General features: G+C 41.5%; 1 protein-coding gene across 1 annotated transcript in view; it reads left to right on the top strand.

Annotated features, from left to right (window-relative positions):
* Positions 1 to 14,320, top strand: part of ADGRB1 (adhesion G protein-coupled receptor B1) — a 651,809-nt gene that overhangs the window by 369,206 nt on the left and 268,283 nt on the right. Inside the window, exons 13-15 of the mRNA XM_066578727.1 lie at positions 772 to 880; positions 5,920 to 6,063; positions 11,370 to 11,445. Of these exons, the coding sequence (XP_066434824.1) occupies positions 772 to 880; positions 5,920 to 6,063; positions 11,370 to 11,445 (329 nt within the window). The remainder of the gene's footprint in view (positions 1 to 771; positions 881 to 5,919; positions 6,064 to 11,369; positions 11,446 to 14,320) is intronic.

Genomic DNA, 14,320 nt, shown 5'->3' with positions numbered 1-14,320 from the left:
ACACCCCAGAGGCGCAACGGCGATGACGTCATCACAGCTCCTAAACCAGCAGCCGTGTGCTTACAACTCCAATCCCCTTCACTATATGATATCAGTAAGTGGCATATCGCGCCCCCAGAAACACCGGTACTATAATGTCCTAATAATTACTAGTCATTACATACAGAGTAGTAGTTCTAGAAGTCTCCGCCTCTCCTTCTAGGCTCTGGGGTTTATCCATCAGGCGAGGGGATAAAGTTTAAAGTCTCATAAAATAACTTTTGTAACTGATGCCGCCCCCGTCGAGGCCGTACAGATATATCATATAACAAGCCTTTGTTGCGCCTCCAAAGGAAAGCATATCCTCCTGATATCCATCTGGCTGCGATTCTATCACAATATGGCGGTATTATTATTGCTCCTGTTCGCCGCTGTTATTACTATTATTATTATTTTGCTCCTTACAAACGGCTGAATGCGCGTCTCCTCCGGGTTGTCAAGACAACGGGACGGTCTGAAAAGCCAACAGATAAAGTCTAATTTGATGTTTAATGTCGCTGTTTTTATTATTGCGAGACCTGTTATTTAAAACGCATTAAAAGGGACGAGAGCGCCGTACGCACGGCCGGCCAGGTGGATCGGTACGGAAAAACAATATCCTCGGGGCTCCGACAGGAAGGGGTTATTAGGACTGATGCATTTTTTTACATGTATGTATTACACCCCGTTGAGTAAGTATTCACACCGTTGGGCCACAAACACTCCCAACTCTCTTTCTCTCCTGCCTTCCAGATGGCTCTGAGCATTAAAGACCTCTTCAGGCTGGTGGAAGACTTCGTCGATGTCATCGGATTCCGGATGAAGGATTTTAAGGACTCGTATCAAGTGACGGACAACCTGGGTGGGTATCTGCATGGAGAGCAGCGTGGGGCGTCCTCCCACCGCTCACCACTAGGCTGCACTGGTCGCTCGCCGGCAGCTGCTTATGTATTCAGCGCGTTCTCCTGCCGCACGGAGATGCTCTGCAGTTCAGCTGCAATCGAGACGACTGCATAGAGCTTGTGCGCACGGCCGGGGCTGCGAAGGAAGAAGGCGCAGCTCTTGTGCGCTCCGGTGCAACGGGGTGTGTGTTGGTGGGGGGCAAGGAAGGGGGGTGATAGAGGCGTCATGCAGAAGTTGGCCAAGCGCTATAAGGGCTCCGGTACACGGGCGGAAGTGCATGTACGCTCGCCGTCGCGTGACATATATGCGCAAAGTGCACGGTCGCATGCTATAATGCCCGTAATGGCGCTTTTTTACTGCACTTCTTTTTGCGCTGCTGGCGCTCACATCCGTTCAGTGTGCGATTTTGGGCAGACGGGGGATCTTCAGTGCGCCATTGCTCACCAAAGTAGAACGTTTCGTGTTTTTTTTTCCCCGCCACTCGAAAAAAAAATGTTTGAAAGAAGCCATAAAAATGAATGGGTTCTACTTGCTGCGCATTTGGCGCACAGATTTTGCGGTCGCTAATGTGCCTGTGTGCTGGAGCCCTTATAGTCAGGGCTTACACAGATGGGCGCGATTTTATCTAGTTATACGGCCGTGAAAATGGCGGCTGCATAACAGGACGAAACAAAACCATTTATGGAGATGGTTTCGTTCCCACTATAGTTAATACTACGTGAGAGAAAGATGGGCGGGGCTTATCCAACCGCGGTTTCTTTAAAACTCATACGCTATAGCGCGGCTATGAATGGTCTGGGGAAAAAACAAAATGCGGTACATGCACAACTGTGCTCCGTAGCAACGAGAGTAGCTGCGCATACGCCCATCTGTTTATGGCCTCATGGTCTGCAGGGTCTGTCCGGCACCATTTGCTTCTGGTTTACGATGATCCGGCTTTCCATTTTTCTCTTCCTATGAGCAGAATGCTAATGAGAGCCTTGGGCCGTATTCACACTGGCGAGTGCCAGCTTTCAAAAAATGGACTGATTTTTGTGCGGCTTTCACTTGTTTTTCAGGTATATTTGTTTTTGCCACCGCCATTGTCGTCTATTTTTTCCACCTGGTAAAAAAACATTTTTTTTGTTTCTTTTGAAGTTATTTAAAATCACCATGGAGACAAAGCGTGCATGGAAGTAAAATGGGAGGTGCTCACATGGCAGGCGAGTGCGGTCCGTTTTTTTACCGCACCCATTGACTTGAATGGCCGATTGTTGTACGGGAATTCTTCCAAGTTAGAGCTTCTTCACACGGATGCGTGTGCCGCTACGCCCACCACTACACCCACCGCTACACCTGCCGCTACGCCAACCGCTACACCTGCCGCTACGCCCGCCGCTACGCTCGCCGCTGAGAACCAGTTTTTTTTTCTTGGACTTTTCAAACTCTGCGCTAGTGCGTGTGAGTTTGAAAAAAAAAAGCGGTACAATAAGTCCCTCCCTATCCTTGTCGCACGCAGTATTAGCGGGCGAGAATCCCGCTAGTGAATATCAAACCATTGAAACCAGTGGCTTCATTCTGTCCGGTTCTGATAATCGCGGCCGTTTAACGGGACGGAATAGCGCCCATCTATTGAAGCCCTGCGGACGCAGACAGTCCGGGGCTGAGCGCTCTTTCCCACGAGGATATACGGCGATGGTGTTTTAAAGTTTTTACTCCTGCGCCTGATTGGCCGTTTCCCCCGATCACGGCCAACGTTTCTTGCCCATTCACACGACCGCGAGCGTTGTTTTCAGCGAAAAAAAAACCGCTGCATCCTGAAAAACCTTCGCTCTGCCAAAACCCTCGGGATGCCTTCCAATGACTATATAAAGGCACCTGTAAGCTTTTCGCAGTGTTGGACGCTGAAAAAACGCCTCCCCCTCCCTTCTCTTATCCTGCTCCCATAGGAGTCTATGGGACCCGCCGGCGTATATCATCTTTTGGCTGAGCGTATATGCGCTGCCTGCGTATATGTTCTTTTTTTCGCGCTGCCGATGTTTTTATGTGCAGTATATTCACCCATGTGAACAGCTGCATTGGAAACCAATGTTTCACATGTATACCGTATATACGCCCGGGCATGAAAATGCGCCGTTTATGTGCTGGTGGGAATAAAGCCCGAGGGAAACACTTATGTGAATAGAACTGATTGAAATCCGCGTGTTCTATCACCGTGTGCATTCCATCCAATTAGGAATCGGACCATACATGTGTAAACGGTCACAGGTGGGGGTGTAGAGAAGCAGAAGGGGCATGTTTTTTTTCTATAAAATTACAACTTTATTGAACATTCGCATAATTAACGTCACTGCGCTCCACAGGGGGGTTTGAGTATTCTAATATTACATTATATATGCGCTGCATAAACTCTCTCACCTAAAGCGACAGCAAAAAAACCATTTTCATCACACGGCGTCTTTTGCCAACATTTACATCGGTTACTCATTAGTTCCTCCTGGCAGCGGTAATTAGTTCCTCCTGGTGTTCCTTTTATTGTACATCTCATTACATGACCGTTAAATACATCATCATCATTATGGCCGTCGGCCTCGACCCCAGCAGGAGCCGCGTAACGGACGTCATTTACAACTCCAGAGGGCGTCACGCTTTATACTGGCGGTCCGATACTCCGCGTTACATCACTGGACTTCAATCCATATGACTTGCTGCCTTGTCCCTTACTGCGCCATTCTGTCATATACATCGCACTCTATGACATCCCTACTGACACACATGAGCCCATTAACCCTTGCTAAGCCTTACATATCTGACCGGCGCTGTTTTAACTCTTTACGCTAACATAGTCCTATGAGACCATTTCCCCCCCACCTTGGCCAGGCCTGTTATCTCATACAGTATCGGCGGTCAAAATCCACTTACGCTAAACAAAACCGTTTTACCGCTTCACTTTCCTGCTGCATCGTCCACGGCGAATAATCTGCACCGCCATCGCGGTATCCAGCAATGCAGGGAGGCAATGCTGCAGAGCGCCGGCCTCCTATCCCTCCACACTGCCCCTGAGCGTGGACGCCGGTCGCAGTGCCTCCCCTTATACTGGCATACAGAAGAGCCCATGTGAATGAGCCCCTAGTGAGTACAATAAACATACATGGAAACAAGTCTGCAAATAGACGCACGTTTTTAGCATATATACATTAAATATATAGTCGTACGTCTGTGTCCGTTTTCACATAAAAATGTATATTTGACCGCTTGTAGTCTTTGATACGTATAATGACTAAAACGGGACGCTAGCGGCTCCAAGTGCACCGTGCAGAACCTGCTATAAGAACGGGCGCCATACAACGTAGCGAACTGCATAGAGCGGCCAGATGACTCTTCAGCTATGTTCACACAGCGGCATCTGCCACGGCATTTCCTGCATGGATTCCGCCTCTAAAACCACGGCAGTAAGCCACAGCTATACTCGGGATCCAGACGCTGATCTAGCCCTGTCAATGGGCAAACTACGTGCAGAATCCTATGCAGAGCAACGTCACAGACGGAATCCGTGCTGAGAACTCCGTGGTGGATTCTGCCGTGTGAACGCAGCCTGAGGGTGCGAACCAACAAGCAGCACCAAAATCTGCGTCAATCCATTCCAATGGTGCGCTGCAGAAAACCCACACCAAATCCATTATATGTGATCAGACTCTTATACAGTCCCCTATATAACAATGCTATACAGTGCCATTATATACAGTGTAAAATAATATACCGTGCAGCGTCTAGGCAGCAGCGCCGCACAATGGGGAAGTACACACTGCCATATACTGGTTAAGTAATAAGTAAATTAGTAATCCAGCGTCTACATAGAACCACTGTACAAGAACTTTCAGGATTCATGCTGGTCACCAGGTTTGGGTACTAAGACCAGAGGTGGCTCGTTCAGCCGGGGTAACTGCGGTGTCCTGTTCCTGGGGCAGATAACCGTAGGAGGTGGAAGCCTCAGTGTACACAGAACAATGGCCTGGAGCAAACTCACTAAAACTAAGTATTGATAGCAGCTACTAGTTCATACTATTTTCTCTAGAGATGGCAGTTGAATCACCCATTGGGTAGTACTGTGTCGCTGCACCCATTGGGTAATATTGTGTCGCTGCACCCATTGGGTAATATTGTGTCGCTGCACCCATTGGGTAATATTGTGTCGCTGCACCCATTGAGTAGTATTGTGTCGCTGTACCCATTGGGTAGTATTGTGTCGCTGCACCCATTGAGTAGCATTGTGTCGCTGCACCCATTGGGTAGTATTGTGTCGCTGTACCCATTGAGTAGCATTGTGTCGCTGCACCCATTGGGTAGTATTGTGTCGCTGCACCCATTGAGTAGTATTGTGTCGCTGCACCCATTGGGTAGTATTGTGTCACTGTACCCATTGGGTAGTATTGTGTCACTGCACCCATTGGGTAGTATTGTGTCGCTGCACCCATTGGGTAGTATTGTGTCGCTGCACCCATTGGGTAGTATTGTGTCGCTGCACCCATTGATTAGTATTGTGTCGCTGTACCCATTGGGTAGTATTGTGTCGCTGCACCCATTGGGTAGTATTGTGTCGCTGCACCCATTGGGTAGTATTGTGTCACTGTACCCATTGGGTAGTATTGTGTCGCTGCACCCATTGGGTAGTATTGTGTCGCTGCACCCATTGGGTAGTATTGTGTCACTGCACCCATTGAGTAGTATTGTCACTGTACCCATTGGGTAGTATTGTGTCGCTGCACCCATTGGGTAGTATTGTGTCGCTGTACCCATTGGGTAGTATTGCGTCGCTGCACCCATTGGGTAGTATTGTGTCGCTGCACCCATTGGGTAGTATTGTGTCGCTGCATCCATTGGGTAGTATTGCGTCGCTGCACCCATTGGGTAGTATTGTGTTCCTGTAGTTAGGCATTCTGTAGGACAGTTCATATGCCTATGAGCCTGAATGATGTGTAACACCACCGCCCTAATGAGCTCTTTCTTTTCTCCTTCAAGTATTAAGTATTTATAAGCGTCCAGCAAACAGCCAGACGGACATCAGCTTCCCGATGAAAGGCTGGAGAGGAATGGTGGAATGGGCACGAAGCTCTGAAGACAAAGTCTCAATATCTAAAAGCCTCCTCTCTACAGAAGACTCAGGTAAAATGAGAGAAACCTTCACCAGCCTACAGCTAGATGTCTGAAAGCGTGAGGGAAAACTGATAATTCTGTAATGTCATTAAATGTTCATTGAATAAGATTAATGTAATGCCCCTGAGCACAAGAAAACAGCTACAATAACACTGCTGCCCCCCATGTACAAGTATATAACTACTATTATACTGCCTTCTATGAACAAGAATGTAACTACTATAATACTGCCTCCTATGTACAAGTATATAACTACTATAATACTGCCCCCTATGTACAAGAATATAACTACTATAATACTGCCCCCTATGTACAAGAATATAACTACTATAATACTGCCCCTATGTACAAGAATATAACTACTATAATACTACCCTCTATGTACAAGAATATAACTACTATAATACTGCCCCCTATGTACAAGAATATAACTACTATAATACTGTCTCCTAGGTACAAGAATATAACTACTATAATACTGATCCCATGTACAAGAATATAACTACTATAATACTGCCCCTATGTACAAGAATATAACTACTATAATACTGCCCCTATGTACAAGAATATAACTTCTATAATACTACCCTCTATGTACAAGAATATAACTACTATAATGCTGCCCCCTATGTACAAGAATATAACTACTATAATACTGTCTCCTAGGTACAAGAATATAACTACTATAATACTGATCCTATGTACAAGAATATAACTACTATAATACTGCCCCCTATGTACAAGAATATAACTACTATAATACTGCCCTCTATGTACAACAATATAACTACTATAATACTGCCTCCTATGTACAAGAATATAGCTACTATAATACTGCCCCCTATGTACAAAACTATAGCTACTATAATACTGGCCCCTGTGTACAAGAATATAACTACTATAATACTGTACCCTATGTACAAGAATATAACTACTATAATACTGCTCCCTATGTACAAGAATATAACTACTATAATACTGCCTCTTATGTACAAGAATATAACTACTATAATACTGCTCTCTATGTACAAGAATATAACTACTATAATAGTGCCCTCTATGTACAAGAATATAACTACTATAATACTGCCCCCTATGTACAAGTATATAACTACTATAATACTTACCCCCTATGTGCAAGACTATAACTACTATAATACTGCTCCCTATGTACAAGACTATAACTATTATAATACTGCCTCCTATGTACAAGAATATAACTACTCTAATACTGCTCCGATGTACAGGAATATAACTACTATAATACTGCCCCCTATGTACAAGAATATAACTGCTATAATACTGCCTCTTATGTACAAGAATATAACTACTATAATACTGCTCCTATGTACAAGAATATAACTACTATAATACTGCCCCCTATGTACAAGAATATAACTACTATAATACTGCCCCGTATATACAAGAATATAACTACTATAATACTGCTCCTATGTACAAGAATATAACTACTATAATACTGCCTCCTATGTACAAAAATATATCTACTATAATAGTGCCCCCTATGTACAAGAATATAACTACTATAATACTGCCCCCGTATGTACAAGAATATAACTACTATAATACTGCCCCCTATGTACAAGAATATAACTACTATAATACTGCCCCCTATGTACAAGTATATAACTACTATAATACTGCTCCCTTTGTACAAGAATATAACTACTATAATACTGCCCCCTATGTACAAGAATATAACTACTATAATACTGCCCCCTATGTACAAGAATATAACTACTATAATACTGCCCCCTATGTACAAGTATATAACTACTATAATACTGCCTCCTATGTACAAGAATATAACTACCATAATACTGCCCTCTATTACAAGAATATAACTACTATAATACTGCTCCTATGTACAAGAATATAACTACTATAATACTGCCCCCTATGTACAAGAATATAACTATTATAATATTGCCTCCCTATGTACAAAAATATAACTACTATAATATTGCCCCTATGTACAAGAATATAACTACTATAATACTGCCCCTATGTACAAGAATATAACTACTATAATACTGCCCCTATGTACAAGAATATAACTACTATAATACTGCTCCCTATGTACAAGAATATAACTACTATAATACTTCGCCCTATGTACAAGAATATAACTACTATACTACTACCCCCTATGTACAAGAATATAACTACTATAATACTGCCCCCTATGTACAAGAATATAACTACTATAATACTGCCCTCCATGTGGAAGAATATAACTACTATAATACTGCCTCCTATGTACAAGAATATAACTACTATAAAACTGCCCCCTATGTACAAGAATATAACTACTGTAATACTGCCCTCTATGTACAAGAATATAGCTACTATAATACTGCCCTCTATGTACAAGAATATAAAACTACTATAATACTGCCACTCTGTACAAGAATATAACTACTATAATACTGCCCGCTATGTACAAGAATATAACTGCTATAATACTGGCCCTATATATAAGAATATAACTACTATAATACTACCCCCTATGTACAAAACTGTAACTACTATAATACTACCCCCTATGTACAAGAATATAACTACTATAATACTTCCCTCTATGTACACGAATATAACTACTATAATACTTCCCTCTATGTACAAGAATATAACTACTATAATACTGCCCCTTTGAACAAGAATATAACTACTATAATACTGCCCCCTATGTTCAAGACTATAACTACTATAATATTGCCCCTATGTACAAGAATATAACTACTATAATACTGCCCCTATGTACAAGAATATAACTACTATAATACTGCTCCCTATGTACAAGAATATAACTACTATAATACTTCGCCCTATGTACAAGAATATAACTACTATACTACTACCCCCTATGTACAAGAATATAACCACTATAATACTGCCCCCTATGTACAAGAATATAACTACTATACTACTACCCCCTATGTACAAGATTATAACCACTATAATGCTGCCTGCTATGTATGAGAATATAACTAGTATAATACTGACCCCTATGTACAAGAATATAACCACTATAATACTGCCCCCTATGTACAAGAATATAACTGCTATAATACTGCCACCTATGTACAAGAATATAACTACTATAATACTGCCACCTATGTACAAGAATATAGCTACTATAATACTGCGTCCTATGTACAAGAATACTACTATAATAATGCCCTCTATGTTCAAGAATATAACTACTATAATACTGCCTCCTATGTACAAGATTATAACTACTATAATACTGCTCCCTATGTACAAGAATATTACTGCTATAATACTGCCCTCTATGTACAAGAATATAACTGCTATAATACTGCCCTCTATGCACAAGAATATAGCTACTATAATACTGCCTGCTATGTACAGGAATATAACTACTATAATACTGCCCCCTATGTACAAGAATATAACTACTATAATACTGCTCCCTATGTACAAGAATATAACTACTATAATACTGCCCCCTATGTACAAGAATATAACTACTATAATACTGCTCCTATGTACAAGAATATAACTACTATAATACTGCCCCCTATGTACAAGAATATAACTACTATAATACTGCCTCCTATGTACAAGAATATAACTACTATAATACTGCCCTCTATGTACAAGAATATAACTACTATAATACTGCCCTCTATGCACAAGAATATAGCTAATATAATACTGCCTCCTATGTACAAGAATATAACTACTATAATATTGCCCTCTATGTACAAGAATATAACTACTATAATACTGCTCCCTATGTACAAGAATATCATTACTATAATACTGTCCCCTATGTACCAGAATATAACTACTGTAATACTGCCCCCTATGTACAAAAATATAACTACTATAATACTGCCTCCTAAGTACAAGAATATAACTACTATAATACTGCCCTCTATGTACAAGAATATAACTACTATAATACTGCCCCTTATGTTCAAGCATTTAACTACTATAATACTGTCCCCTATGTACAATAATATAACTACTATAATACTGCCCCTATGTACAAGAATATAACTACTATAATACTGGCCCCTATGTACAAGAATATAACTACTATAATACTGCCCCCTATGTACAAGAATATAACTACTATAATACTGCCTCCTATGTACAAGAATATAACTACTATAATACTGCCCCCTATATACAAGAATATAACTACTATAATACTGCCCCCTATATACAAGAATATAACTACTATAATACTGCCTCCTATGTGCAAGAATATAACTACTATAATACTGCCCCCTATGTACAAGAATATAACTACTATAATACTGCCCCTATGTACAAGAATATAACTACTATAATACTGCCCCCTATGTACAAGAATATAACTACTATAATACTGCCCTCTATGTACAAGAATATAACTACTATTATACTGCCCCTTATGTTCAAGCATATAACTACTATAATACTGTCCCCTATGTACAATAATATAACTACTATAATACTGCCCCTATGTACAAGAATATAACTGCTATAATACTGCCCCCTATGTACAGAATATATGTGTTGGTCTATATATAAACTGTGATTTGCTGTTTACAAGTGAACATATGTTAGCTATTTTCTTAAGAAAATAGAAAAGAACGGGGAAGGCAGTGGGGGGCGGTGCACACTATTGGATAGCAGTATACTAAGACATGGCTATGTGAGTGTGTACTTACCTTGCAGTGTTCCACTAAGCCATGCGCTCTACTGGTTATCTATGTCTTATAGAATGTATAGCTGTTGAATACTCTGGACATGTTGTACTTCGGTCTCCCACACATTATGTAGTGTTCTATCTGACACCCTCAGGAATAACCCTCGCACACTCCTTGGCAGCAGGCCTCTACTCTCTATCACCAGTGACACAGATGACTCCTGTGGAGCGACCTCTATTTGGTTGGTCCATCTCCAACAATTTTCTAGCCTCCCAGATAGAGAACGCACTGAGCCAGAAGCGCCCAGGTGGGTGATGACCTTCTAATTGGTTCCCCTCTGCTCTGTTAGTTCAACCATATCCAAAACATGTAAAGGTGAAGGTGGCCCCAGCGCGTTTCACACTGCTCCCGGCCATTTCTCGTAGATTGCATTCACAACATGTGCTTCGTGTTCTAACCTTTTCCGATGAATAATTCATCCTCCCCCAAAATCTATTTCAGCCAAGTAAAAGCTTGTTAGTCCATGGATGAGTTGCTGGCCCGAGCCTCGCGATCTTGTTCCGGCAGCCTGCACAGGTTTGCTTTTGTCTCAATTTAATGGATCTTCTCTTTTGCTTTTATGTTTAGATACGGATGATTCTTCTATGTTTGTTATCGGGACAGTGCTCTACAGGAACCTTGGCGGCATCCTCAACCTGCAACGGTAATGCAGACTGCTCTGGGCCTCGTTTTCTGGGTTACAAAATGAATTATAAAGGACGGGATTTGAGGTTGTTATAGTAATGAGTAAATATCAAGAACTCGTTCATCCAATGTTGGGCACTGTTGGTATGATCCATAAGATCAAATCTGGAATTACCAAGAGTCTACTCCAAGGAGAAGGTACAACAGAGCAGTACTTCAAATGTTTCTTCTCCTGGGGCCCATCCATATGATGATTTGTTCTATTACTGGAGGACCTTGTGCTTATTTACCTCCCCACGCCAACCTTAGCATGATGATTGGCCAATTGTCCTACAAGGGATTGGGAGAGAAGAATAGGATGAACCTTGAATTTGTTCCCTCTACTTTATTTAATACTTCTATGATGCTTGGGTTGAAGGAGAACCCTGCACTGGTGCATACGACCCATGAGAAAGAAAAATTAAAAACTGAGCTCACCCCATCCCTACATGTGACACTTGAATACACTGTATACAATACTACAAGGTTTAATCCATAATTTAAGGAATGCAATTCCATATGTTTGTATCAGTGCTGGCTAAATACTAGATGGAAAAATTGGACTTCCCATATAGCAGTCGCCTTATCTGTGTTCCATCGACGTTTCCCAGTACTGAGATACCTTCAGGACTTACAGTAGAGCCAAAATTTGTAACAGACAGTCGAATTATCAAATTTATGAAACATGTATCAATACTAATTGGTAGTGCAAAAATAGTAAATTACCAATACACGACAGGAACAGGGTGGTGATGGTAATCAGAGGATGGATCAGAAATAACAACCTGACAATCCATAATACTAATTCTCTCTTCAAATTTCACTAATCTATCTCTGACACTGACCCTAACACCAGACACTACTGTTCCAGAGTAACCCTAAAATATCGCTAATGGAAACCTTATCTAAAACACTGTACCTGAGATACAATATGAGGGAACTAAGACAGGAAAAGCAAACTAGAAGGGAGAGAAGATGGATACAAATTGAGAAAAGCAAACAAGTCATTAGGCTACAATCATAGAGTGCATTAGACAACCACAGGAGCAAACAATGCTGACAAGAAACAAAGCTAGACTAGAAATAAAACACTAAAAGCATACAAGGAATCTCAAGGCTAGGTTAAGAAGAAGATACTAGATTCACAAGATGCTAGCAAGCAAGGAATACTGGATTTAAATATACATAGCTTACACTATAACCAGTAACATACTGCAGAAACAAGGAATATATAAAGAAGTTTCCGGGGATTTAACTCTTCATAACCTATCCTCAAAATGGGTCATCAAAAATTGATTGGCAGGGTCTGTCGCTCAGGATTCCCACTGATTAGCAGTACAAAAAAGTAATGGTGCTCACATAAGCACCGCAACCTCTTCTCAGACTTGTGATGTGATGTTCATTGGTCACATGGCCTGAGAGCAGCTCAACCCTATTCACATGAATGGGATTTAGCTGCTATACTAAGCATGGCCAATATACAATATGCAGTGCTATGCCTGGTATAGACTGAAGCAGCCGTGGCACTCACCTCAGCACTGCTGTCTCTTCCTTCAGCTAATCAGCAGGGATCCTGAGTGGCGGACCCCGAAAATCATCCATTGACCTATCCTGAAAACCTCAGACACTAAACATTCAGAAACCGCTTTTCAAATGAGGCTGGGCTGCAGCAGTATGGTTCGCTGACATGCTCCAATAGATCAGCTGTGGGACAGTTACATAGGAATTTCCTTTGAAACAAACTATAAGACAGGAAATGATGATACAGACAAAGAATTCCTGCTGATTACAACAGTATTCTCCTACAGAGTCGTTTTACTGTCACTTGCTTATTATCTCCAGAGCAATTTGTACTTTCAAGGAAACACTTTAAAAATGTAAAAAGGATAAAATTGTCCTCCCCTCTCCCCTCTTAGCCCCTTCCTCCCCAAGAAAAGAATCAGAAGTAGTCATTATTTCCATATGTTAATACATAGCGGGGTCTCTAATAGCATCTGATACACTTCAGCTGGTATTTCCCTCCATTCATCCTGCAAATGTCTGGTGAGTTTTCTCAAAGAAGATAGATGCTGTTCATATTTCTTGACCCTACATTTCAGTTCATCCCTTAGATGTTCAGTAGGATTCTGTGCAGGTCGGTCCAATCGTGGAACATCCATATACTCAAACCAATGTAAAACAGCATTGGATTTGTGACAAGGCCCGTCATCTTGTTGGAAGTATTACTGACCATTCCCAGAGTATTGCCACATTGCTAGCAGCACATTATTGTCTAGAATGTCAGGGTCACCTCTGTGTTCGTGGTTCTTGTCACTACAACATACGGGCCGAGACCATGCCAGGTAAACCATTCCCAGACCATTACAGAACCTCCACTGTACTTAACTGTTGGCACAACACACTCAGGCAAAAGGTGTCCTCCGGGTATCCGCCACACCCAGGTACCTTCATCTGATGTGAAGATGGAGTAGATTGATTTGCCACTCCAGAGACCTTTCTTCCATCACTCAACTGTGCAATGTCAAGGCACCTTGCACTATTGTAAACAAGCCAATGCATCTTCTTTGAGGGAACTTGCTAGACATTTGCAGGATGAATGGAGGGAAATACCGGCTGAAATGTATCAGACGTTAGTAGGAAGTATGTCACAGAGTATATTTGATGTCATTAGGGCCAAAGGAGCCCCACGAAGTATCATCATATGAAAATAAATACTACTTTTGATTCTCCAATTACTTTTCAACAGTATCTTCTTGCTAATTATTCAGAAATCTGTATATTTTGGGGAAAAATTCCCCAAAAATAGATATAAATATACAAAAATGTTCTATTTTGTCTGCTACAGTATGACCCCC

Source organism: Eleutherodactylus coqui, chromosome 9 (genome assembly GCF_035609145.1).
Source record: "Eleutherodactylus coqui strain aEleCoq1 chromosome 9, aEleCoq1.hap1, whole genome shotgun sequence".
Classification (NCBI taxonomy): Eukaryota; Metazoa; Chordata; class Amphibia; order Anura; family Eleutherodactylidae; genus Eleutherodactylus; species Eleutherodactylus coqui.
This window is presented reverse-complemented; position numbering and strand designations above follow the sequence as displayed.